This window comes from Miniopterus schreibersii (assembly GCF_964146895.1).
Source record: "Miniopterus schreibersii genome assembly, chromosome: 18".
NCBI classification, from domain to species: domain Eukaryota; kingdom Metazoa; phylum Chordata; class Mammalia; order Chiroptera; family Miniopteridae; genus Miniopterus; species Miniopterus schreibersii.
In genome coordinates, this window is record NC_138121.1 from 15,520,268 (window position 1) to 15,547,464 (window position 27,197).

The 27,197-nt window shown below is 40.6% G+C and overlaps 1 protein-coding gene across 4 annotated transcripts; it reads left to right on the top strand.

The window, feature by feature from the left end:
* Positions 1 to 13: 13 nt before the first annotated feature.
* UTP4 (UTP4 small subunit processome component) lies at positions 14 to 26,990 on the top strand. Of its 4 annotated transcripts, XM_081120121.1 has the most exons (18): positions 414 to 649; positions 786 to 840; positions 1,268 to 1,374; positions 3,850 to 4,041; positions 4,963 to 5,047; positions 6,366 to 6,455; positions 9,421 to 9,632; positions 15,082 to 15,253; positions 15,354 to 15,445; positions 16,634 to 16,730; positions 17,491 to 17,555; positions 18,893 to 19,015; positions 19,408 to 19,564; positions 21,116 to 21,222; positions 22,486 to 22,581; positions 24,147 to 24,332; positions 25,808 to 25,918; positions 26,788 to 26,990. In XM_081120121.1, the coding sequence occupies exons 1-18, from the start codon at positions 602 to 604 to the stop codon at positions 26,902 to 26,904; spliced, it is 2,112 nt and encodes a 703-aa protein (XP_080976247.1). In that variant the 5' UTR covers positions 414 to 601; the 3' UTR covers positions 26,905 to 26,990. The 4 variants fall into 4 exon arrangements, with proteins under 4 accessions (XP_080976248.1, XP_080976249.1, XP_080976247.1 ...); XM_081120122.1 differs by lacking the exons at positions 414 to 649; positions 786 to 840 and adding an exon at positions 14 to 74 and having other exon boundaries at positions 1,214 to 1,374; XM_081120123.1 differs by lacking the exons at positions 414 to 649; positions 786 to 840 and adding an exon at positions 71 to 203 and having other exon boundaries at positions 1,214 to 1,374.
* Positions 26,991 to 27,197: the final 207 nt, after the last annotated feature.

Here is a 27,197-nt window from a genome sequence, read left to right on the forward strand (position 1 = left end):
GCGCCGCGAGCACTTCCGGGGCAGAGCGCGCGCACGTGGGGCCGGGGCGGAGAGTAGCGAGAGCCCATCCGCTGGTGAGTTGGGGAAGGGGTGTGGGTAACGGCTGTAAGAGAGGGCAGGTCAGCGGGCTGCCGCCGGCTCTAGGTCGAAACCCCGTGGAGCTCGCCGGTTCCCTTGTGTCGAGCGCGAGTGGGGGCTACTCCGTAGGTCCCCGGAGAGGAAAGGGGCGGTGGAGACCTCGCGCGAGCTTCAGACTCCCTTTGGGCCGGGCCCAACACACCTTTTCTGCTCTCGGGTTCCTAGCCTTGAAGGGAGACGAGTAAGGGGCGAGCCAAACCCGGCCCCTGCCCTTGCCGAGCGCACGTGTTGGCCGCGGTGGGGTGCGGTGGGAGGGGTGGTTGACAGATGCCAGACCAAGTCCTGTCGCTTCCTCCTTGAGGACCTCTCGGTTCTGTCTGCCCCATCAACCCCACCTTCACTACCATAGTTTGAGCCTGTGATTTGCAACCTTAGAGTGCAGTAGAGTTAGGGAGAAGTGCTTGTTAAAAATGCAGATTCCTGGTGTCTGTCCCCCACCCCCAGAAATTGGAATTCTGGAGCTATGGAGCAAGACCCGGAATCCGGCATTTTTAAGAAACATTTTTTCAAGGTGATTTTGATGCAGGAGTTCTGCAGACCTGACTTGGAGAGACTGATTTAGGCTGTCAGCATTTCTTGCCTCTTTGGAGTGGTCGTGGTGTTTACCCCGTATTCCCAGCATTTAGCAAGTGTCTTCACCCTTCCAGAAACCTCACGCCCCAAATAGACACAAGGACCTTAGTTCTGCCTGGAATACAGCTGGTCAGTTCCAAGTATCTCTCTTCCCTCTAGCCACGCTCCCATTACAGAATGAGATTATGTTCACTCTTTTGTTCTAAGATCGAATTTTAGATTCTCACCCCTTTCCCATACACCTTCCTTCAGGCAGTTGTCAGGATTGTTAGAGGTCTGAGTAATGCTCTATCTGTTAACATGTTCATTTTTTTTGCAAAAGAATCTTGAGCCTCTGGAGATTGATAAACTCTGGTGTGGGGCATGAAAATATCATTAGTTAGATACTTGGAAATGAACTTCAGCGAAATATAGTTGGAGTCTTCCATCCAGAGCAGTGATGATAAGGAATAATACTGCAGTTAACATTTAACAAAAATGACTCTTTTTTTTCCTCCCTTAGGAATGGGTGAATTTAAGGTCCATCGAGTTCGTTTCTTTAATTATGTTCCATCAGGAATTCGCTGTGTGGCTTACAATAACCAGTCAAACAGATTGGCTGTTTCAAGAACAGATGGCACTGTGGAAATTTATAACTTGTCAGCAAACTACTTTCAGGAGAAAGTAAGTTATTTGGAAGCCTGATTTAATGCGTCTGGTGTTAATTTTCTTAAGTTCACCTCTACAAAAACTTGTGTGTCTTTTATAGTCAAAGAGATGAAAAGAAAGTGACTCTCTGTACCCTCTCTGGAGTTGTTTTGAACTACGTAACTTGTGTAGCATGTGATTTCTTGTCTGAGTGATGAGAGAAGCTCAGAGTTTTGATCTGTGTTGTGGTGGTTAGAAAGATCCTACGTGGGAATTGTGGCAGCTCACTGTCATTTGGAAACTGAGTTTTGCTGGTTCTTTTGGGTACAAGAAGGGAAATTGTTCAGACCGTTGTTTTATATCAGTCTTCACGCCATTGCACCATTGCTGGGGGTATCAGTGCCAATTTCAGAAAAATTGATGAAACATTTTAATATCAGAAACTTTGGTGATGTAAAAGCAGGAAGGTGGATTCCTAAGTTAGCCTGTGTGAGAGAATTTAGAGTTATTTACATGCCTATATTTGGGAGTAAAGGAGATTTTAAACTAGGTAAAATACCATTTAGATGTATGTAGAGGGCTGTGAGAGCAGCATTTTTTCCAAAGGCACTGATTTCAGGTGCAACATTTAATTCAATTCACACTTACTAAGTGTCTTGCATGCCCTGGGCATCATGCTGTAAATAGATAGGTGGGTAAATGAATGAATGTAGTGCCTGGCAGCCTAGTACTTGGAATGTGGGCACTCTGTAAAAGTTTCTTTTTTTCTTTTTTTAAAATATGTTTTTATTGATTTCAGAGAGAGGAATGGAGAGAGAGAGATAGAAACATCCATGAGAGAGAAACATGATCGGCTGCCTCCTGCATACCCCCTACTGGGGACTGAGCCTGCAACCCAGACATGTGCCCTGACTGAGAATCTAACTGGTGGCCTCTTGGTTCAAGGGTCAGTACTCAACCACTGAACCATCCTGGCTGGGCTGTGAAAGCTTCTAAATGAATGAGTGGCAAGTAATTAGGCATTAAAACAAATGTCAGAGGCCCTACCTGCAAGGAGCTCAAAGTCCAGTTAAATTTTATATAAAGCATAGAATCTTAGTAGAGAGATACGTTACTTTGATGAGGTGGGTTTAAGAATCTTGAAAAGAATGACTTATTGAGCTGACCCCTGAAGAACTAATAGGACTTAAAAAATTACTGGTCACCACAACTGGGTCTGTAGTGTGAAAAACATGTTGTGGTACATGCTTGTTGCAACCTGTGTATTTCTTGTCATTTATGAAAATTGTAATTATATAATAGTTTGTATATTTGTTTAATGTCTTTCTTCCCCACTGAACTTCAAATTTATGAAAACAAGGACCATACCAGTGATGTTCATGACTATACTCCCAACGTTTAGCAAGTGTAGCACAAAGCCACTGCTGACTTAATATTGGTTGAATGAATTAAGTCAGCCATTTCTTACTTAGTGTCTCATTCTCTCATCTGTTTTTCCAACAATTAATTAGTTCAGTCTCTTCTGCTGCTTTCTCCCTATTCCCCGCTGTGTAAGATTGCTTAGCTCTGTTGATCACTCTCAGAACAAGAAAAATTTGTATCTCTTAGAATGAAAAGATTAGGGAGTAGGGGGGAGGGAGACCAACATTCTCTTTATGTCTTTGACTTTGATGCTTTGGGCAAACCACTTAACCCACAAGTACTTTAAGCCTTTTCAAGTTCAAATAGCAAAAATTATACTTACCCAGTATTTTTGTGTCAAGCAAATAAAAGAATAAAATGCCTTGATAGATATGAAACTTTTTGAGTGCTAAGAAAGCACTTAGAAATCTGAGGTTTGAATGAAAAGCTGGAGTGAGCTACATTAGTTTATCTTACTTTTATTTTTTAAACAGCTTTTTACAGGTAAAATTGACACAATAAGCAGCATATATTTAAAGTATATACACTGATAACTTTTGACCTGTGTATACACCTTTGAAACCATCACCCAATCAAGATAGTTGCATTAATTTTTTAAAAATTAGATACATCAGATACAATTGTATACAAACTTTATTCTACTGAAAAGGTTTTTCAGAACAAGTCCTAGTAAAAGAAACAAAACCAACTGTAGAAATAACTAAAATATGAACCTGGAAAAAAATGAAAATGTCAATACTCATGATCTTCTGATAGCACAAAATCCCACACTTGTTATTTCTACGGAAGTATTTTATTTAAAAAAATATATATATTGATTGATTTGAGAGAGAGAGAGAGAGAGAGAGAGAGAGAGAGAGAAACATTGATTTATTGTCCCATTTATTTATACATTCGTTATTTGCTTGTTATATGTGCCTTGACCAGGGATCAAACCTGAAAACTTGGTGTGTTGGGACAATGCTCTAACCAACTGAGCTACCCAGCCAAGGCTAGGGAAGTATTTTATTTTTTACTGTGTTGCCTGTGACCACTCAGTGCTGGTAGCTGATGGTCATGATGGGTTGAGAAGTTACGGTGTTTCTGTAGTTTTTCCCAGGTCATGAGTCTCGAGCTACAGAAGCTCTGTGTTGGGCAAAAGGACAGCGACTCTTTAGTGCTGGACTCAACGGAGAGATTATTGAGTATGATTTGCAGGCATTAAACATCAAGTATTCTATGGATGCCTTTGGAGGACCCATTTGGAGCATGGCTGCCAGCCCCAGTGGCTCTCAACTTTTGGTCAGTAAGCAACTATTGGTAATTTAAACCAAGATTTCTCTTGTGCCCACTTAAACTTCTTCCCTGTGTTCTTAGGAAGGTGATTAAAGTTATATGATGGCATATAGCAACTCCAGTCTGAGCTGGATTCTAGCAACCCCAGTATAAAATTGGAGTTGATATTGGGGGGTAAAAGTCCCTTGTCCTTTTGCATCCTTTCTGCTTCTACTTTTGGTCTCATTTATTCATTTATGAAATGAGAGGGTTAGCTTGGTTTCTCAGACTTTGTTCTTTGGAATTGGGAGCTGTAGAGACCTTTTTGTTTTGTTGTGCTTTGTGTTTTATGATGAATTTCATTTCAGAATACAGCATATTAAATTCTTTTGTAGATTCACAGTGCACTAATGTATATTAACAATTCTGAGGTCCTTCCACCAGTTAACTTGTGCAACTATGTTTCACCACAGTGTTTCTCAAAATTGTTTGAGCACAGGCTGAGAAGACTACTCCCCTCCCTCCACCACTATTAACATTAAAATGGGTGCTTTCCAAGATTTAACTTTCTGTGATAAGACTGTGATTCTCTTTTGATTTGTACCAATTTGTGCAATATCTTGTTAAGTCTTTGTTTGGGTTATATAGTTAATAGGTCTTTTATTTAGGCCATGGGTCTCTAGCAGAGGTGCACTGTGAAATCTACTTCTGTTTGATGTCCTGTGCAGGAATTGGGCCACTAATTAGCCTGCTTTCTCATTAGGACATTAAAGTTGCCAAGAATACACTATCAGTTCCTTGGTGCCAGTACTTTGTCTCACCAACTATTTTTCAGAGCAAGTGATTGCTTTAGGGAAAAAAACGTATGTATTTGTAAATATATGTATTTAGTTAAAAATATAAGTTGCGTATCTTCTCTATTTCCCCTTTCCTCCTTTCGCCTAATAGGTTGGTTGTGAAGATGGATCTGTGAAACTATTTCAAATCATCCCAGACAAAATCCAGTTTGAAAGAAATTTTGATCGGCAGAAAAGTAAGGGTCATATCTGGTGGGGCTGTGAATAGCCTTAGCAAGTAGTTATATTTCTGTGCTACTGGAGATGGGATATTTTCCCATGGGTCCAGGTAATGTTTTAACTATATGCTAACTTTATCTGAGTACAGGGTATGTGTTAGAAGCCATCTCTAGCTCAGGCTCTCTCCATTGTATAGCGTAGTTGTGATTGCTTGGTTAAGTAAAGGTATAGAAAACCAGAAATACAAAATAAAAAAGCTAGTGTTTCTTTGTAAGTTGATTTGTTACTTCTCACTTAAAGTTGTGATGTTTTAACAAGTGTGCATAAAGTCTGGAAACCAGAATTTCATCTTCAGGAGCTGTGGTTCTTAATCCTGCTAGTAAGTTCAAATTGAACGGGGGAGTTCTCTAAATAACTGCCCATACTTGGGCTTTACCTGGACCAATTGACACCTCTAGAGCTGGGGCTGGCAAACTGTTTCTGTAAAGACGCAAGGTAGTAAATATTTTAGGCTTTTCAGGCCAAACAGTCTCTGCCAACTCTTATTGTGGCACAGAAATAGCCATAGATAATACTTAAACAAATGGGTGTGGCCGTGCTCCTATAAAACATCTTTGGGGTCTTCTTTTTAAATTACAAAGGTGATACACTGCTTGTTAAAAATTTCATACATTTATCCAAGTATAAAAGAGAAAATAAGTGTCTCATTCCACTATGAAGACAACATTTTGGGATTAATCTTCTAGATTTTTTTGTATATTCATATAAACAAATACACAGGAGTGCTTGAACCTGTTTTCCAGCTTTGTTTTCACTTGTTACATCACAGACATCTGTCTGTGTCAGTCATGCCAGTCTGCATGGCATTGCATGTTATGGTGTTCCATGATTTATTTAGCCAGACTTCTATTGATAGATAGTAATTATTTTTTTTTTTACTACTACAACCACTGGTGCAGTGAATATTTTTATATACATATTTTTGGGCACTCATGCAAGTATTTCTCTTTGGTTAATTCCCAATGCAATTCCTGGGCCAAACATGCACATTTACATTTTGTTAGATTACTACCAGATCACCCTCAAAAGCTTGTGCTTCTTTACATTCCCATCAACCATTTATACATTATTAAAGTCATGTCAAATACTTCATTGTGGATCCCAGGCAAAGTTGTTTCTCATCTGTTATAAACCAAGTTATTCACAAGAGTGCAGTAGTGAGAGCTAAGACTGTAGAACACTAGCCTTGTAGATAATTGTGGAAGGAGAACTCAATTACCGTTGGCTATATACTTATGTATATGTCACTTTTTTTTTTATTGTTCCACTCCCAAGGTCGCATCCTGAGTCTCAGCTGGCATCCCTCTGGTACTCACATTGCAGCTGGCTCCATAGACTATATTACTGTGTTTGATGTCAAATCAGGTGACCGTTTTTCTCAGTTCATTTGGGATGTGGGTCTTGTTTGTCAGATTTACTTTCTGGATTTCCAAAACCTGGAGTCCTTGTTATGCTTTCAAGGATGTTTAAGGCCTAACGTCATTAATCTTCTGGGATGTTCACCATTAATTTCAGGGTTTTTTTGGATTACTGATCCTTTTTTGGGGGGAATCTTGGTTCTTCCATGGGATGCAGTATTTTTTTTTAAATATGTTTTATTGATTTTCAGAGAGAGGAAGGAAAAGAGAGAGATAGAAACATCAGTGATCAGAGAGTGTCATTGATCAGGTGCATCCTGCATTCCCCCCACTGGGGATCGTGCCTGCAACCCAGGCATGTGCCCTGACCGGGAATCGAACCGCTATCTCCTGGGTCATAGGTTGATGCTCAACCACTGAGCCATTCTGGCCAGGCAGATGCTATATTTTTTAATCATAAGAATTCACAATAAAATTTGCCCTCAACCAGTTAATGATCAGTAGAATACCTGTTTATTTATGTCAGAACCTGGTAAAAATGAGCATCTCTCTTTGAAGAACATGAGGTCTTGGTAGCAAAATTGGTGAGACATGAGGTCAAAAAGGTGGAGAACCCATTTTTTTCTCTGCTCTTGGCCTAGAGAATTGGCTAATGGAATCCTTCAGTGATGAGATTGACTTTAATTTGTTAGGTGGGTGTGTCTGCACTCCCATCTTAGATGTAAATCTGGTTAGGTATGTCTCTTTCTTCAATGCTTTAGTAAGTTTTTATTGTTACAAGTTATACGTACATATAGTCAAAGAATTAACACCTCAAGGCTTGTTATAAAGAAGCAGGAGTCCCTCATTTCCCTTTTCCTGCTTCTGAAAGGCAACCACCTACAACTGTTAGCTGATTCTTTTGGTATTTATCTCTATGCTATACATAGCATGCTTATTATGCTACATTTAGATTTTTCAGTTTTACACCATTATTTATTGACTTCTACCAGTTAACCCTCTTTCTCTGCCATCTGCCACATGCACACTTTCTCCTGATCCTCCCAGTATTGTCACTTTGTTCAGATTAGTAGTCATTGTTTTCATAATAATAAAATATAAATACTATTTACAAAGTAAATTACCTTTACTCTCATGTATGCTTTTTGTTAATATTGTCTCTCTCTCCACCCCCCCCACACACACACACTAATTCATCCCCACATTCTTTCAGTTGTATAAATTAGGTTCAAATACATCTGCTTTTCTTTCTACCACTTTTATCCTTTTGAATGATTCTCTGCCAGAGCCTCTGACTTGTTCTTGTGTAGCCAGTTTCTGCTGCACAACCGTGAGACCCTGAACTCTGATTCGGATTTTCTGGTCATTCCAGGGATCCCCTTTGCTTTCCTCTTTGGTAGAATCCTCTGTTCCCATGCCATTCACTTCCCTGGTTTATTCCTTTGGTGAATCCTTAGAAAGGGTTTATGAGAGAGGATTTTAGGTTGGAAATTATTTTCCACTGTCTACCCGCCTCTAGTAGTATTATGAAGTCTAATGTTATTCTGAGAGTAGATCCTTTGGTCCTTGTATGGGTCCCCACCCCCATGGGGAGCTTTTAGGGCCTTCTCTTTATCCTTACTATTCTAAAATTTAATAATTATGTTTCTTGGCGTGTAGATCTGTTAACATATTTATTGGACCCTTGATAGGTTCTTCTAACCCAAAAAGCCATGTTTTTCAGTTCTAGGGAAAATTCAGTAGATGAATTTCTCTTTTCTCCTTTCTGGAATTTCATTTGGGTGTTAGCTCCTCCTTTTTCCCTCTTTTTGTCTCTCTGACATTTTACTCTGCTTCCTTGGAGAGTTTGTCATTTTTATCTTTTAATCCTGTTACTGGGTTTTTCATTTCCAGAGGATTTTTCCCCCCCTGATTTTTACAGTGTTCTCTCTTTGTTTCCCTGTATACTACCTCTTATGTCTCTAAGGCCATTCATGATAGTATTTGTGAACTGTTCTTGCCCCGGCTCCGTTTCCTCCTTGTTACTTGTTTTGTTCTTTTCGTCTGCTTGGCCCCTGCCTTCCGCAGTAAAGCTTTCCTCATGCATCTGGTGGCTGCTCTCATCACCGCGTGAGTGGAGCTCATTGCACATGGGCTTCACTGAAGAATGACCTGGCTGGACTGTTTGGGGGACCTCTGAAGATGGGCTCTTTAGATCCTTTCTTTTGTGCTGGTCACATTCCCCGGAAATGTGTTTTTAATTCTCCTGCCAGGTGTTAATAAGCCTGGACATCAGCATTCTGACGAGGAGGAGACTGGTATGCTCATCTATGTAACCTGTTTTCCATGTAGTGCTCCCACCCTCAGTTGTGCCTGACGTCCGTCTTCAGAGAATAGGTCTCTAGTCTTCTGTTGAGGTGGGGTTTGGGGGAGTTGCCTGACTTCTTAGGGGTGGATATCTGAGGTATCTACAAGTGTCTTAAACTTACTTTCACCCAATCCCTCCTTTTAGCCCCGCTTTCATCTCTGTTTCCAGAGTATCTCTGAGGTCACCACTTCCTGGCTTTTTAAGTCGGGTGGCTTCTTGGCTTTCCCCACTGCTGATTTGGGTCTTAGTTTCAGGGCTCTGCTAAGTCAGTTACCACTCTATAAATTCCCACAAATTGTCACTGTTGTCTTCTCTTTCTTTCCCGTGGGGTTTTGGAAAAGAGCAAAGTGTAATGGTTGTGTAAAAATGACTAGTTTTAAGAGAAGTCTCCTGTCTCTTTTCCATTTCACTCCCCCTTCCCAATTTCTGTCCCTTCCCTCTCCCCCTCTTTCATCTTTAGGTAACCATTTTGTGTTCAGAGACTGAGTTCACCATAAGTAGTATTTACTGGCTGTCTGTGATCTGTGCTCAGGTATCTAACTTAACATATGTCTACCACAGGCAGTTTTTGAAGAATAAAGGAGAAATAAGTATCATTCAAACGTGGGGTTCTTTTCTATTTCAGGGAGCGCCATTCATAAGATGCTCGTGGATAGGCAGTATATGGGTGTGTCTAAGAGGAAGTGTATCATATGGGGTGTGGCCTTCTTGTCCGATGGCACTGTCATAAGTGTGGACTCCGCTGGGAAGGTGCAGTTCTGGGACTCAGCTACTGGGACGCTGGTGAAGAACCATCTCATCGCGAACGCCGACGTGCAGTCCATTGCCGTGTCTGATGTGAGTATGGTCCCTCTTCCGAGCAGTCCCTGCACAGCGGGAGGAGAGGAGGCCGCGGCAGAGGCGCACCACAGACGCTCTTCCCTGATCCCGAATGTTGCACGGGAGGAAGATGAGTTTAGGAAAATGCCTCTGAAAGCCAAATAATTTCCCTGAACTACCAACTAATTAGAAAATATTCTCTGAAAGATTAGTTAGTAGAAAGGTTTTCTTCAGACACTCCCCAACCCTAGTTAATCCAGTCTAATTGTAGATAGGGCACAAGAAGCCTAAAGAATTTTGAGAAAAGCTGTTTCCCTTCTCTACAACTGTTCTTCTGCTTCATATCTTGGGAAATTAGAAGATAATTTTACAGTGGTTTTGAAAAGGTTTATTGTCTTCTATCTGAATAAGACTTAAGCAGGTTTGGGTTGAACAGGTGTGCCTCTTTCCTTTCAGTAACCAGAATTCTTAATCAGAAACTTTTGGGTATTTTAGCAGTGAGGTATGGAAGTGACTTTGAGGTTTGTTGACTAGATCCTTTATTTTTTACCTTTTTAGTTTGGGAATTACTTGCTATCTGAAGTGTGAAAATCCAGTTTGTAGTGTAGAGGTCACTCATGTTTGCTTTTCTTGCCTAGAAAATGTTCCTGTCCCATTCCACAGGTTTTCCATAAGAACAATTCGATGTGTGTTAAAGCCCTGTAAAACATTTAGATGTCACCTGTCAACTGTGATAAAAGTATAAGCTGAAATGAGTGGGAGAAAGAGTTTTGATCCAAAATGATTGTAATTATTAGGTTTAAGACTTAATTATTAAATTTAGTATCATTTAAAGTGTACTTCTCAAATATTATGCACTTGTTTCAAAGACCAAGGAAGATGTATATTTACTACTATGGAATGATTTTCAGGATATATTGTTAAGAGGGGAAAACAGAACAGTGTAATAGTGTATAATATAGGACATAATAGTATATTAAGAGAAGAAGGGGCAGATTTATATATTAGATATCCTACATTAGATATTTATATATTAGATATTTTATGTATATGCAGTTATGTTAGTATATATACACACACACACATACATATGTATAATATCTCTAAGGAGATTTTAAAAATGCAAATGATAATTTCTGGAGAGGGACATTGTGGGGGCCAGTGGGAGGCAAGTTTAATTTGTGTCATATACCATTTTATACTGTTTGGTCTTTCTTCTACCATGTGCCTGTATTACTACATTGCCTTGAATCTTAGATATAAATGATTGTAAAATATACCATAATTTTTTTTTTTGTTACCATGGGAAAGAAGAAACACTGCCAATTAAACTATGCCATAGTGCTCTTTTTAGAGTAAAATTTGTATTTTATAGTATAAGCATATAATATAAACTATTACAGTATAAAATGACAATGCTTTTTTTAAACATAGAAGTTATATTTTCCTTATTGATGAGCTCCTTGAGACTTAAACATAAATTTTTGTCATATCACTTAATGCATATATAAAAAGGAAAGTATAACTGACTTACAGTGATTGAGGAATTCCTAAAACTTTTCCACATTCAAAGCTGGGCTCCGAATCACTTTTTAACTAAGTCATCAGGGTCCATGTTTGCCACACGTGCCTCCCAGCCATCCATATGTTGGTGAGGGTCCTAAGTTTTCTTTTATGCTTTTGACAACCTTTCTGAAGTTTTAGTGTTCCCTCTTTATCCGAGGATGTCACACATGAACAGGTTGACAGATACAAGATAACCTGATTTGAGAGCTTTTAAAATGTGGGAAAATGTGTGCCTGAGAATCAGTAAATTGTGGTACTTATTCAACATTCATTGCAATTGCACATATAATATACAGATGATGTATTATAGAGTTGTATACCTGAAACCTAGTCACCCCAATAAACTCAATAAAAATTGCAATTGTACAAATTCCAGCCCTCCGAAATGCTTATCACAGACTCTGGAATGGGCAGACTTGGGTTGGAATCCCAGCTGTACCATTCAATAGCTACATATCTTCCTTGGGCAAGTTACTTTTTTCTAAGCCTCAGTTTCTACTTCGGTGAAAACAAGGATGCTAGTAACAGAGAGAGCTTGGGGAAAGATTAAATGGGTCATGCTTGTAAAATACGAAGTACAGTGTCTGGCACAGAATGCGTGTGGTATTGGCGTTAATGTTTTCACGTCTCTTTTGAAACTGATCCTAATTTCCAGGTTTTTCTCCACTACACTCTTGCCAGAACAGCTGATTATTTTTAGATTTCTTTCATTGGATTTTCATTGACTAAAATGTGAACAGTGGCAAACACCCAGTCCTTTGATCTTCCGTCTTTCACCCTTATCGAGTCTGCGAGTACTGATTCCTGCAGGGCATCGTAGGGAGCATTTGCTTTCCTTTGCAGGGCAGTCCTGAGCTTTTTTCCGTGTGAAGCAGTCACTCTGGTTAAAGTAGGACACACACCTTTCCAGTTCTGCTTTTCCCTTGCTTCATTCCTGCTGGGTCCTGAGAGCTCTATTCTTTGGTTTCCTTTTCAGTTCTTTTATGATTCCACCTCAGGGAGAGAGGATGTGGAGTGAGGGAGACCTGCCTTCCCAACCCCTCTCTGTAGGTGGGGGTGGGACTTTGATCAAACTGCTACTTCCCCCCCCAGTAAACTAAATGAACTGTTTTGTTGGAGGTGGAGAGTGTGTGAGCTCCGAAACTGCACAGTATCCCCACTTTTGCCTTGAGCTAATGGTTTTCAGTTAGTATCCGTAGAGGAGTTGAGGGAGAGGCTGGTCCGGGCCACCTTACGTGCTGACCTTCAGGTATACTTTCCTCCCTTCTCCACCACCATGTGCCTGCAGGTGACCTCAAAGAGACCTGGCACAAGGTTGAGTGGGTGTGGTGTGTCCAGTGCAAAGGCTTTGGAGGCAAATGGCCATGTGTCTGTCCTGCCTCTAAACCTCTTGAAGTACCAGTTTCCTTATCTGTGTAAAGGGCTATTAAATGATTACGGGAAAAAGGGTAAAATGATGGCTCATACAAACATGGAATGGAAATATGTCAGAGATTTTCTGTAACTCATTAACTGAGAGAACCAGTAAGATGGTACAAGCAGAATTCAAGGAACACAGATGTATATGAGGTCGTCAGGAATGCTGAAATCAATTTACAAATTGTTGCAAGACTCAGTGTCCACGGTTGCATTTCACCAGGCAAAATGTTTTGCATTTCTATGCAAAAGATCATCATTCTCAATTTTCTACAATTTACAGAGTTGTGAAACAGCTCCCAGACAATCAAAGGGCTCAGTAAACCAGGACACCAGTACTTTTTAATGCTCATTTCAAAGTTTCATACAGTTTTTCCTGATAGGCCAAATGATGTTTAATTTTGCAAGGTATTGAAGGATTAGAGTTGATATGACATATATAAAGTTTCTAGCGCTGTGTCTGGTTGATGGCAGCTACATGCTAGACATGTTCAGACATCTCATATCTCTTGGCTGACCGACCTAGTCTTTATACTATTTGATTGGCTAACTGCTGATTCAGGTCCTAGTTTTTCATTCCCCTGTCAAATACCCTATCTTCTTTTTCTTGCTCAAAGTTATGTGCTTTGTGTGTTTTTTAATCCTCACCTGAGGACATGTTTAGAGGAAGGGAGGGAGGGAGGGAGGGAGGGAGGGAGGGAGGGAGGGAGGGAGGGAGGGAGGGAGGGAGGGAGGGAAGGAGGGATATATGAGAGAGAAACATTGATCGGTTGCCTTCCATACATGCCCCAACCAGGGATCAAACCCACAACCTATGTATGTGCCCTGGGAATCGAACAGGCAACCCTTTGGCTGCCGGGCAAATAATGTGTATTTTTAAAAACTGGAGTTAAAATGAAAATGGCTTTGAGAAGATAGAGAAGTTTAAAAAGTAAACTAAGACCTTTTAAAACTAACAAATCACAGCGCTCATTATACTGATGAGAGCCTTAAACTGGGGACCAGGGAACCTGGGTCTTTATATGATACTGATCAGGCCATATCCCCTTCTCAGCCACCCTCTCTTCATCTCTAAAAACAACACAGTGAATTTCAGGGTTTTTCAAACTTCAGTCTTTGACTAACAGTTTTGTAATATTTTGTCCTATATTCTTAACACTTTATTTACATTTAAAATTGTTTTTATTGTGATAAAATATACATAACAAAATTTGACATTTTAACCATTTTTAAGTCTACAGTTCAGTGGCATTAAGTACATTCACGGTTTTGTACATCTGTCACCTCTCCATTTTCAGAACTTTTTCATCACCCCAATGGAAACTCTGTACCCATTAAGGAATAACTCCTTATTTATCCCATCTCCCAGCCCCTGGTTGCCATTTACTTTCTCACCCTGTGAATTTGCCTCTTCTGGGTACCTCATAGGTGGAATCGTGTAATATTCTTTTGTGTCAGAGTTCATCCACATTACAGCATTATGAGAATTTCGTTCCTTCTGAAGGCTGTTGTATATATACACCTCATTGAGTCTGTTTATCTGTTGATGGACACCAGGGTTATTTCCATATTTTGGCTCTTGTGAATAATGCTGCAGTGAACATTGGTGCACATGTGTCTGTGTGAGTCCCTGCTTCCAAATCTTTGAGTATATGTTTTCATTACTGTTCTTGCTTGGGTTGGTTGGTTTCTTTGTGTTTTTGTTTATTTTATATGAATTTTAGAAACAACTTCTTTAGTTCCAGGTATTGGACTATCAGTATTTTTATTGGGTTATGTAAAACTTACAGCCCGGCCAGCATGGCTCAGCTGTTGAGCATCAACCTAGGATCCAGGAGACTGCGGTTTAATTACTGGTCAGGGCACATGCCAGGTTGCCTGCTCGATCCCCAGCAGGGGACGACGTGCAGGAGGCAGCCGATCAGTGACTCTCTCATCATTGATGTTTCTCTTGCTTCTTCTCCCTTCTTTTCTCTGAAATCAGTAAAGACATATTTTTTTAAATGAAATAAAAATGAAACTTATAAATTTACTTAGCGATCATCAGTATCTTTATCATGTTAAGTATACCTGTTCAAGAATACAGTATAGATTTCTTTATTTAGGACATCTTTTATGTCCATTAAAAGGTCTTAGATTTTTTTTCCTTATATAGGCCTAACACATTTCTTGTTAAATTTATTCCTAGGTGTTTTATTTTTTTGTTGAATTTCTAATGAGGTCTAGTTTGTATATATGAAAGCTCTGTAACCAGTTGAGGTACGTATTGTTCATTGTGTCAGTAGGGGGCGCATTGTTATCTATGAGTGAGCTTGCTCCCATGTAGGAAATGTTAGCTTCTGGAGGAAAAACACCCCTGTAACCTACCTTCCAATTCTGGGCATGAGTTTCCCCTAGGCTGCCCTGTCAGACAACCTCAGGAAGTCTTTTTCGAAGTGGGCCCTATTTTGCTCAAATGTACCTCCTTGATGATTTAATTTCTCAGCAAGAAGACAGTTTCGTGGTGGGCACAGCCGAGGGGACAGTATTCCATTTTCAGCTGGTCTCTGTGACTTCCACCAGCAGTGAGAAGCAGTGGGTGCGGACAAAGCCATTCCAGCATCACACTCACGACGTGCGAACCGTGGCACACAGCCCGACAGCACTGATATCTGGAGGTGGGTTCTGCTCTTGGCCAGGCTGCTTTGCCCAGCTCTGGTTGTTTTCATGTAGACATTTTCTAATTCTGATGTCTTCTTGCCTCTCCCTTCTGCCCAGGCACTGACACCCATTTAGTCATTCGTCCTCTCATGGAGAAAGTGGAGGTAAAGAATTATGATGCTGCTCTCCGAAAAATTACTTTTCCCCATGTGAGTATCACCCTCTAGCCCCCAACTCTCCCCTCGTTTTCCCATTCCCCTGCCCCACAAGACTGAGCACAGTTCACACTTCCTGAGCAGACCTGTAGCACTGCCATAGTACCCGCCTTCATTCCGTTTCTGAGGCAGGCCTCTTGCAAAGACATTTATGGGCGCCAAGAGATTTACAGCAGTGCTCCTGTTTCAGTTTCTGGGGAAATCATTCCCTTTTTCAGATAGCTGTGGTTCATGGGGAGTTTGTTTGTTTGTTTTTAAGGCTGGGCTGTTTATTACTCTGGATATGAGGAGAAAAATTCAGGCTTCCAGTGTTCCTTTTAGGAAAATGGACACCTTCCCAGGCTAAAAACCCTCATCCACCTGACCTGCTGTGTTCCATTCAACCAGTAAACCTTCCTGAGTCTAGTCATTTCTCTTCATCTACACCGTCAGTGTCCATGTTTGAATTAGTGTCTTTTCTTATATGGATTTCTTTACAGTAGCTTGTTAATGGTCTCCTTTTATTTACATTTGTATAATTCCAGCCTATTCTCCATTGATGTGTTCAAAAAGCAACTTTGTTCATCACTCCATGCTTAAAAGCCTTTGCTTGGTCCTTGCTGCCTTCAGCATGAAAACCTAGTTCCTTAGCACATCTCATTAACGTGTCTTGATCTGGCCCTGCCCTCACCTCTCCTCTCACACTTGCAGCGCCCTCCCAGCCTAGCCATTCCGGAAGACTCTTGTTATTCCCTCTAATGCCCTTTTGCCTTTCAGCTGTTTCACATTCCGTCACTCTGCTTGGAATGTCTTGCCCTACTTTTGCCTGAGTAGACTTTACCAGTGAGCCTCATCTGGGCTCCTGTCTTTACCCCCGCAAGGCTAGATTAGATATTCTTTCTGCTTTTTTGTTACATATTGTGCTTAGCCGTGTTAAAATTCTTAGCACACTTAGTGTAATTGTCTATTTAACTCTGTGTCAACCCTTTAGACTATAAGCTTGAGAACAGTAGGTATGTTTTTATTACCAGTGTATTCTTAGACCCTAGGACAGTGCCTGGCATATGGTAGTATGTAGGAAATATTTATCAAGCAAATGGATTTCAACAGTAAAAAAAAATGTGCTAAGATGCTGCTGCTATATCTAGTACTGAGGCAGTAGATAACTCCAGCCTACTTGTCACTTTCGATTCTTGGATACAGCGACGTCTCATTTCCTGTTCAAAAAAGAGGCAGCTTCTCCTCTTCCAGTTTTCTCATCACTTGGATCTCTGGCGACTGGGATCTACAGTTGCAACAGGTGAGATGGGAGCAAGATTTTTCTAGTAAGAAAACTGGAGAGAAAAGCCAGAAATTAGAATTGCAATTGATACTCTGCCTGTGGAAAAGTGGAAGTAGATTTTTTTGGTGTCCATTGGAGCTCATGGTTTCCCATCCACTAGATGGAGCAAAAGAGTTCTTCAGAGTGTTAGAGCTGTAAAAAGCTTACCGTTCTGTACGGTAGAAAGGGTAGTGAAGGTGCAGGATGTAGTGGGTGTGAGGGCTGTAGAATCATAGTTTGACCTGGCTTGATTGGGATAAAAACAGGATGTGGAAAAATGACAGGATTTAATGTTGGTTAGTGACATCCCTGCATAAAAAAGGTCACGTGGATCTCACAGGGGTGACAGCCTAGTGGCCCCTTGTATGACCTGTTAAGGAAATGTTTGGGTTCTGTTGTTTTATATTGGATTAGGTTTACATTGGATTTAGGTTCCAAAATGAGCAAATGAAGTCGAGGCCACACGAACTCCACTTCCACCCACTGGCAGTGGGGCTGAGCTTCAGCGGATTAGTGATGTACCGTAAGCCATGTAGGGCACCCAAATAGAAGCTAAGAAAATAAAATGTTCCTGCTTTCCTCATCGCATACTCCTAGAAAACAGTGGGCTAGTCAGACACTCTTCTCATTTCTCACTGATAGAGAATGCATTCTACCCAGGAATGACTTTTTAGAAGAAAAAGATATACAAATAACCTTTCTTTGAGAAGAAAAACCTCAGGGAAATTTCTTGTTCCAGGAAAGCATGGGGATACCCTTCCACTCTCTAAAGATGCAGATCATTTACTGCACCTCAAGACAAAGGTAAGGAAGTTTAACTGTGTGTGTTCAGGCTCTGAAATCCAGAGCATTTTTCTCCTTCTGAATTTTGAGAATTACTTCGTTGACATCACTAACTATAAAGTCTAAAATAATTTGAATGAAGTACTGTGTCAACAGAACTGGATTTCCTGTGATTATAAGTTGGGCATTTAGAATTTATTGGATGGAGGAATACAGGAAATTGGTTTTATTCTTTTGATATTATGAAAATAACATGCTTTTTTTTTAAAAATTCAAACTGTACAAAAGACTATGCAATGAAAAACGAGCCCCCTTCCTACTCCAAATCCCTGGCCCCAGTCTCCAGACATAATCATTGCCAATAGTTTCTTGTATATCCTTCCAGAAAAAAATTTCCACCCACTTGTGCATGTGTCCTTTTACAGTAATGGGAATATACTATACGAACTTCTTTGTGTCCTTCAAAAAACTTTTAATTACACAAATGTTGGTGAATTCGGTCTCACTGTAAAGAATCCAAACAGTGTTGACAGTTTATACCCTCACCCACCTCTGTAATTCTGTCTCGTCTCCTAAAATAGTTGTTGTTAATTGATTAGCTTTAATATATCCTTCCAGATCTTTTTCTGTGAGAGAGTATTTGCGTGTGGAGGCATACATATTTACATATATTTCGTGAGCTTTTTGAATTAAAACTTTTTCTTTGTTCTACAACTTTTTTCACTTAACTATTTCTTAGAGGGTTTTTTTTTTTTTAATCCTCACCCAAGAATATGTTTTCATTGATTTTTTTTTTTTTTTTTTTAGAGCAAGAGGAAGGGTGGGGGGGAGGGAAACATTGATCAGCTGCCTCCTCTACACTCCCCAACCAGGATCATACCCACGACCTGGATATGTGCCCTGACCCAAAAATCGAACCCACAACCTTTGTTGTACAGGGCAACGCTCCAACTAACTGTGCCACCCAGCCAGGGCTTCTTAGAGGTCTTTAAGGCAGGTTTTCGTAGACGAAACAAAATCAGTTGTCCAAGTCACCTTGCCTCCAAAGCTTTCCCTCATTAAGTGCCTCTTTGCTCAGGTTTCTAAAGTTAGGGTTTAGTATGAAGCTATCTGTGAGGTACACATGGGCTGAGATTAGCTCACAGTATTCATAGACCTCTGTTCTTAGAAATCAAAGCCACACCATTTAGGTGTTCTACTTCTGACATAATCATAGTGACACACAGCATATGACTATCAGGATTACGTGTAGGTAATTGTGGGTATGTCCAGAGTGATGACAATGGGATTCATGTCAGAGTGAACCTCATTGTTAGAAGTTTTACTGGAACATTCATCCTGAATCCTAACATTGCCAGGGTCCCGAGAACATTATTTGCAGCTGCATCTCCCCATGTGGAAGCTGGATAGCGTATTCTACAGCTTCTCGGTTTTTTCTCTGTCGGTTGAACTATGAACATGACAACATAAGCCTCCAAAGGGTAAGTGACAACCCAGTGTCTGGCTGAACAAGAAGAAAATGCGTAATTGAATTTTTGTGTGAAGTGGAAATGTATTGGATGTGAATCCTTGTCAGTGAAAGCTATTTGGAGACAGCTGTTACAAAAAAGTCTTTTATTTTTTCCACTTTGATTTACTTATGTTTTTGGAGAGGAGGGAACTGCCAGAAAGTGGCAATAAAGTTTAGGCTTTTGAAGAGATGAAGGAGGAGGTATATAGGTTACAATAGGCACGTCAGTGTGCTAGGCCCTTGGTCAATTGGCTTCCTTAGAGACAGGAAGCGTTAAAGTAACTTAAGCCTGGTGTGATTATTTTTGATGGCCTCTCGGTCTCACTTCTCTCTCACTGGTTTTTACTATTGGTTCACCCCAAGGTTTCCAAAATGCCAGCGTTCCTTCGCTCTGCCCTTCAGATTTTGTTTTCTGAAGATTCAACAAAGCTCTTTGTGGCTTCTAGTCAAGGGTCTCTGCATGTCATTCGGCTGTTGGAAGGAAGCTTCAAGCACCTGCATACTTTTCAGGCTCAGTCAGGTAGGAATTTGGTGACTGGCCACAGGAGAGAGTTGTCAGTCTCTGATGTGTCTTTTTTTCCTTTTAAACCTATTCATTGTCGGGTGTTCACTCACAGTCTTCTCCACTCCGAAAATACACATTCACTCACGTGTTTGCAATTTAAAGTAGGAGGCGCTATCGGGCAAATAAAAACCTTGATGAGGTCTGAAACATTCCTCACACCTACTCTTTTCTCACTGTGCTTTTGATTCCTTGTTTGAGGCCAGAGAAGTTTCATCACCCTTCTTAGAGTTTTTGTTAGCAGGGCAAGAAGAAAGATAAAATCATTTGTAATCCTGACACCCAGAAATAACTACTGGTAACATTTTTGTATATTTCCAAGATGTGTTTGTACATAGGCATTTTATGGACATGTTCCTTCTTTTTTGGTTGTTTTTATAAAGATGAACTTATACATACAGTTTCATTACCTGTCATTTCATGTTCATGACCACTTTTCCATGTTCTTTGAGAACATGAATGAGTGTGCATGAATGAGTAACTGTGTAGCTAACTTGCTGAGTTAATTATTGAGGACTTAGTGCCCAGCTTAAGCTGGCAGTGTTTTGGATACTTCCCATGGGCCTTTTCCCTTCTTCCTCGCCCTGGGTTATAGCAGCTGCACTGCCATTTAGACTCCATCAGCGTGGAAGTCAACTCTTAAACTCTCACTGTTCATAAGCTGCTTCAGAGCATGCAGGAAAAAGAAACCCACAAGTTAGTAATCAGACAAAGTAAACTGCCAATTTTTATTGAGTACCTGTATGTTTTTATTATAAAACTTAAGACTCTTTATCTTGCATTTAGCATCCCTTAAAATTAGGCTCTGTGTTATATATATAATTTTCTTCTCTCATCTCGCTTCCCCCTTAGTCAAGCTAGTCCCTTGGCCACCTCAGACCTGTGCGGGTCACCTCGCTGTCATCCTCGCCTTGTTCGCCATCCCTTTCTGCCTGCCTCACCCATCCTTTAGCATCTGGCTCTGTCCTGTTTTAAAGCTTTTTTATAGTTTGGGGGTGTTATATGCAGCACATATTTCGGCATATAGCATCACTGTCTGATTTTTATCCCACGTGAGTCTTCGTGTTGCCAGATTGGTTTAAAACCTTTTGATGACAGAGATGGCTCATATGTGCCTGTGCTCACTTAGTGCTAAATATATAGCTGGTGCTCCATAAATTTAAGATATGCTTTAAGCCTACTGAATTGGCTATTTGTCTGTAAATTTGATTAAAAGCTATTTGGTCGGAAAGGATTTTGAAACAGTATAGATTTTAGTGGTAGCTGCTACCCTGATTCTTCATGTCTATAATAGGCAGTGTCTCACTCAGCCTGAGCAAGTGATGCCTTCATGTTTATCTCTCTGTGAAAATGGATTAACTTATCTAGAACTTATTTGCAAAATTATGAAGAAATTATCCTATTAGTAATTTAAAATTGAGTGTCTTTTACTGGCTTTTGCCATCATCTTCAAGGCAGAGTTGGCTGTGGACACTAAATTCAGACTTAACTGTTGTTCTGTCCTCACAGGGACAGTGGAGTCCATGTGCCTTTTGGCAGTCAGTCCAGATGGGAATTGGTTAGCTGCATCGGGAACCAGTGCTGGAGTTCATGTATACAACATAAAACGTCTAAAGGTGAGCTGTGGGATTAGTAGTGGCAAACTGGAGAGAGTTAGCTCTGCAGCTTTAAGACTCAAGGCCAACTGGTATGTCTTGGAAAATTACTAGGCACTTTTTTTAAAAACCAATAATTTTTCCTGTTTTACTTGTTTTTTGTTTTTAATCTTCACCAGAGGATAATTTTTCCATTGCTTTTCAGGGAGAGAGTGGAAGGGGAGGGGGAGAAAGAGAGGGAGAGAAACATCGATGTAAGAGAGACACACATCGACTGATTGAACCTGAAACCCAGGTTCGCACCCTTGACCAGGAATTGAACCCGCGACCCTTCGGTGCGCCAGCCAATGCTCTAACCACTGAATCACATCAGCCAGGGCCTTTTTTACTTGTTTGAAACCCAAAAGCTATAATCTGTCATTAAAATCAGTCAATGGGAACAGTGAAACTACTCATGCACAGAAATTTGAAATTAAGGGTTTATGGCTGACGAGTCTAAATCCAGGTTATTTCTGTATTTTGGAGAGGAAAATTCTGATTTGTCAAGGTGAATAGTTATAGCTAGTAACAATTTCCTTTAATAGCTCGCCTTGTAATCTCAAGGTATTTTTAAAATGAAACAGAACCAGAAATTTGACGAGTAGCAGGAAAACATTTTCCACGAGTCAGTAATCATGTTGTCATTCACACATTGAATCACTAATGGTTGCTTACAAATCTGCATCTTCATCATAAAAGTCAGATAAGAACTATCTCGAACTTGCAATAAACATTTACAGAATAATATCAGGCTGCTGCATTTAGTGGGTTTGCCTGCTAACTACATAACTTAACCTTTATTACATTGTGGCAACAGCATGTACTGCTTGCTCTTTGAGGCTTGCCTGGCATTTAAGTGTTCCTGTGTAGTGGTGCACGTGCCTTGTAATTGTACATAAATGGTCATGCCTAGGCATTGATTTATTTTAAATCCAGTGTAGAGATGTGGATTTCCTGTTTAATGACATGTTTATGATCAATTCACACAAATGCCGAGACAGCAGGGAAAGCTTTATTCCGAGGTTCTCTGCAAATGCTGTCAGTTTTGTAAGCAGTTAAACATTTATTTTTTAAATGAAATTAAAGTTTATTGTTTAGAGAAATTCCTGACATTTATGGGAACTTCCATTTAACTCTTTGAGTTCCAAGGAATACTATTTAAAAACAATTGACTTAGACCATCCACTCTTTCCTGGGGGGAGGTATCACATAGACTTGCCTTTTGTGTCTGTTATTTCTTCCCAGCTCCACTGCACAGTTCCTGCTTACAATTTCCCGGTGACTGCTCTGGCCATCGCCCCTAGTACCAACAACCTTGTCATTGCTCACTCTGACCAGCAGGTAAGAGATTCCAGTGCCTTCTAATTCCTTTTTGCTGGATGGTAACTTAGACGCTGAGATAATGACAATTTTGGAAGACCCTGTCTTTGAAAGCACTGGGTGATATAAAGGGAGTTTTGTCCTGGGTGAAGAAAAGCTCCCATGAATAGCGAATCATAGGCCAGTAGCATCCATCAGGTTGGTGGGGCGCAGTGGATGGCGAAGCACTGAGAGTGTAGAATAAAGAGGTACAGGAAGGGAGAGGAATTCTGAAGTACTTGTCTTACTGGTTGTCTTTAGACTGGAGAGGACGTAGACTCAGGTGTTAGACTGGATATGGGAAGGAATAAGATTTGGGGAGTTGAAAGTGACTAAAAGGTCATATAATTAACCTTCACTTTTACAGGTGAGGAAATCGGGTACCTAATATCAGCCGAAATTCATGCTTAGCCTACTGCTTTTTTCAATACCAAGTTGTAAGAAGATTGTCATTGTAAGGAGAAGATCTTTAAAATACCTGAGCTATAGAACACACTATGAAATTATCTGAACTTAATATCTTCGTCTGTAAAATGGCATGATAGTACCGTCCTCGCTGGAAAGATTAAATGTGATCCAAGAAGCACATTTGAGTAGGCTGCTAGGCAAACAAATGAGGCTTGGTACTTTAACTAGCAGTTTTTACACTCGCACACGCATATACATTCTAGCCCAAAAATTAAATCTCTCATTTCAGTTTCATAGACCCATGTCCTTAACCAAAGACTGAAATGTTAGTGAAGCTACATCCTTTGTCACACATAATGGTAATGTTCACCTGATGCCTACTGGCAGTTGGTTCCCTAAGTGCTTCAGTCATTAAAACTGGTGGGAAAGGTTTTTATACCTGTTAGATTAGCAAAGATCAATAGAGTTGATAATACACAGTGGTGTGGAGTATAGGGAAATAGCACTTCATACATTGCAGGGATTAGTGTGACTCCTTTAGAGGACATTTTGGCAACATCTAAAAAAGTTTTTAATGCACATAATCTTTGATACAGAAGTTCCCACTCTAAAAGTTCTTCCTACAGATAATATGCTTTCAGTTGTGCAGAAGGACATTGATACAGAAATAATCATTGCAGCCTTGTTTGGAGTAGCCAGAGATTAGAAGTAACCTAAATGTCCATTAAACAGATTAAATAAGGAAAGCATGGTACATCCAGTGAGTGGGTTATCAGGTGTTCTTCAAAGGTGGCGTGAGTGATCTATATTGATGTGAGTCACAGTGTGTCTTGTATGCATAAAATATCTCTGAAAAGATGTAAACAAGAAATAACAGGCTATTTTGTCTTGGGGAAGAAAGATATCAAGATTGCAGGGCGACTTTTTATTATAAACCTTGCTATGCGGTTTAATTATTAAGTCTGTAATTTACCTCAAATTTTTTTTATTAAAAAAAATAAGTAGTGAGAAAGCATAAGGCTGACTCTGTATGATACTTTTAAGGTTCATATAGATATTTTCTGGTTAGGAATGAGGGATACCCTTCTGGTCTTGGTGGGTATGAGCCAGCGCTCCCTCTGCATTGTGTTCTTCCTCAGATATTTGAGTATAGCATCCCAGACAAACAGTATACAGAGTGGAGCCGGACCATCCAGAAGCAGGGGTTTCATTACCTTTGGCTCCAAAGGGATACACCCATCACACACATCAGTTTTCATCCCAAGAGACCAACATACATTCTGCTCCACGATGCCTACATGTTCTGCATCATCGACAAGTCATTGGTGAGTTCTTTGCCACTATCATCCATGCTCTTACTGAATCTTCTTTACCTAAGAATCTTCAGGTTCTAAAAGCAAGAATTATAACAAGTTAGAGGAAGGAGGATCAGAATAAAGTCCTCCCGCTATATTCTCTGGAGGCGAGGAGCTTTTTGTTTTGCAGACTCATTTTTGTTCTGGCGTTCTTTAGGCTCCTGGGAAGGAGTGGGCCTTTGTGTACTGGTTTTTGCTGATTTGACCATTTCTCTGTTTTGCCTATGAGCACATAAACTTAAGTAGGAAAGTGATTAGGTCAGTATCCAGAGGTGACCCTCGTGTGGGAATATCATTGATTTGGCTGAATCACTTCCACCTTTGCACCCTGAGGGACTGAAGGATGCGATTTCATCAAAGGAGATACAGACTGTGGCTTTGACCACATGTGCCCCTCGGCTGAATGTACTGAGATGCTATCTGCAGGCTTGAGGAGTTGGTCTTAAGTTTTTTAAAAAAGTCCAGTTTGGAAAATTTTATTCTTCATGGCTATGATTTAGGTGGGATGAGCAGTTTTTCAGTTCTAGATTCCACCTCTGCCAGCTGCTGTTTTGATTCACTGCAAATTTATATGTCTTTTCTGGGAAGGCACTTTCTTTCCTAGGAGCACTGTAAGCTGGGGCCATGCCTGTAATACACTTTGGGCTTAGAATCCAAATAGCACATACACAGTGTTTTGGTATATCTGTGAATGTGGGGGTGGAGGGAACATGGAGAAAGCAGCAGATGGCTCTAAAGGAGGTGTGCGTGGTGATGTGTCACTGGAACTCTTCTCATGGGTTCTGTGTCCTCTGGGCGTGGGAAGCAGAGCTGGCTGACAAGTGCCTTCTGCAATTTGAGTGATACAGGAAGGGCCCCTCCCACTCGCTTGCCTCTTTGTAACTCAGTCCAGACCAGCCCATATTTTTTCCCAAGCATTGGTGATAAGCCCATCACTTCCTCTTGCTGGGCAGAGCTATTTCCCAAGGAAGTCAAAGATGAAATATCACTTGCTTGGCCAGAGGCCATCTCTTGAGGTGTCAGTGACATCAGTGGGGGTGGTTGTGTTACATTTTCTCCTGGGGAGAACGTTAGTCACTTGGCCAGCCCTTGATCTGGTTGGGGGAGAGTCTAGAAGGCAGAACCTTCATGGGCTAAGCTCTTACACATGCCAGTTTATTTCTGTCACACAAAGTGTTACTGACAAGACTGGCCGGAAGCCCCAGCTGGGCACTTTGATCTTGCCGGCAGAGTACCAAGCTCTTTTTGCCTCATAGTCCCCCCTCTACAATATAACTGGAAGAGTAACTACAGCTCTCTTCCTGAGGTAAGGAGAGTCGGGGAGGTAGTAAGTATGTAGTATGATGGTTGGGAGATAGTGTTTGCCTGAAAAATCACTATAGGCCTTTGTTCTGTATAAGCCCAATAAAAATAACAACTTAAACAGTATATCTTTGTCTTTTTAGCCTCTTCCAAATGACAAAACCTTACTGTACAATCCACTTCCTCCCACGAATGAATCAGATGTCATCAGGAGGCGCACAGCCCATGCCTTTAAAATTTCTAAGATATACAAGGTAAAACATCTTGCATAATGTTCTGGACAGTTGATTCCTTGTGATATTATCAAATGTAACAAGCTTTCAAAATGTCATCGTCATTTTTCATGCAGAGGACCTAGTTTTGGGAGACAAGTGACTTTCCGAGGATGTGTGTTCCTTACGTCTGTATTTCATTGTTCTTGCCTTAGTAGATTAGAGGCAGGCACATTGTACTTAACCCAAGTGAAATACATAGGTAGTGAGAAGTGATATTGGAGCTCAGGTGGGGTCTTGGTGTTAAAGCTGGCTTTTAAATTTGACTTCTAGTTGGAGAATGTTCCATAAGATAATTTACAGCAAATGGAAGTCATTGACTTTATTATGACTCTCTTTTCTGGGCCAGGCTTTTCACTCTGTATAAAACAGATATCCGTTGAGCCTCTGATATTCCAGCTATTCGTGCTACTTCAGAAGTTCCGTATTTATGCTTCTCAGATTGGAGTTCCTTGGCCGGCCTGGAACATTTTCTCAGGCCTGCCTGCAGTTTTTTTCTTTTTAAGGGGAGGAGGGTCTGTGAATTATTCAAGTATGATTAGCTTCTTGATGCATTTGTAACTTGCCGTTTGTCAAGAATTTTGGTTCCAGAGCCCTCAGTTAACATTGATTCTAAGAAATTAGATTTTCTGTACAGAGAAACATGAAAAATCTCACTGAAATCTTTTATGAGTGAACTCAGTTAAAAGTTCCCAACCTTTTCAGCCATTTTGAGTCCTAGGGCAGAAAGGATTATCGGAGATTTATATCCCTGCAGCCTTGAACTAGACTAACGGTTTAGCTCTAGGTCCTCTATTCAGGACTAGCCGTGAAGCCTAACTCCTGGTAGAGTCATTCTCATTTCTCTGCAGCCTCTACTCTTCATGGATCTTTTGGATGAAAGAACACTGGTGGCAGTAGAACGGCCCCTGGATGACATCATTGCTCAACTCCCACCACCTATCAAAAAGAAGAAATTTGGGACCTAAAACAGGGCACTGTCTGTGTCCTTCCTTGAACTGTTTTACCCCACTTGTTTTCACAAATCATGGAAATAAAACAAAGTTATTCTTTAGGATGAGTCATTATAAATGTTACCTTTCAAAGTAATAGACAGTAATTCCCTTCATTGAATGAAAGTGTACGGAAACACCAGGGTATTTGTAGTAGGGATAATATTCCGTGTAGCTACAAATTCATGCAACTTTTCAGGGTCCTGTTTGTGCTTTTAGACCATAATCTCAGGGGGAGAAATGATAGTTACCCTCTCCTCCCTACCACA

Excerpts from the sequence above, each read along its gene's own strand:
- UTP4 (XM_081120121.1), top strand. The coding sequence starts at position 602 with ATGGAGCAAGACCCGGAATCCGGCATTTTTAAGAAACATTTTTTCAAG. Across the intron at positions 6,456-9,420 it reads TGTGTTTGATGTCAAATCAG|GGAGCGCCATTCATAAGATG; the intron begins GTGACCGTTTTT and ends TTTCTATTTCAG. Across the intron at positions 24,333-25,807 it reads GCATCATCGACAAGTCATTG|CCTCTTCCAAATGACAAAAC; the intron begins GTGAGTTCTTTG and ends TTGTCTTTTTAG.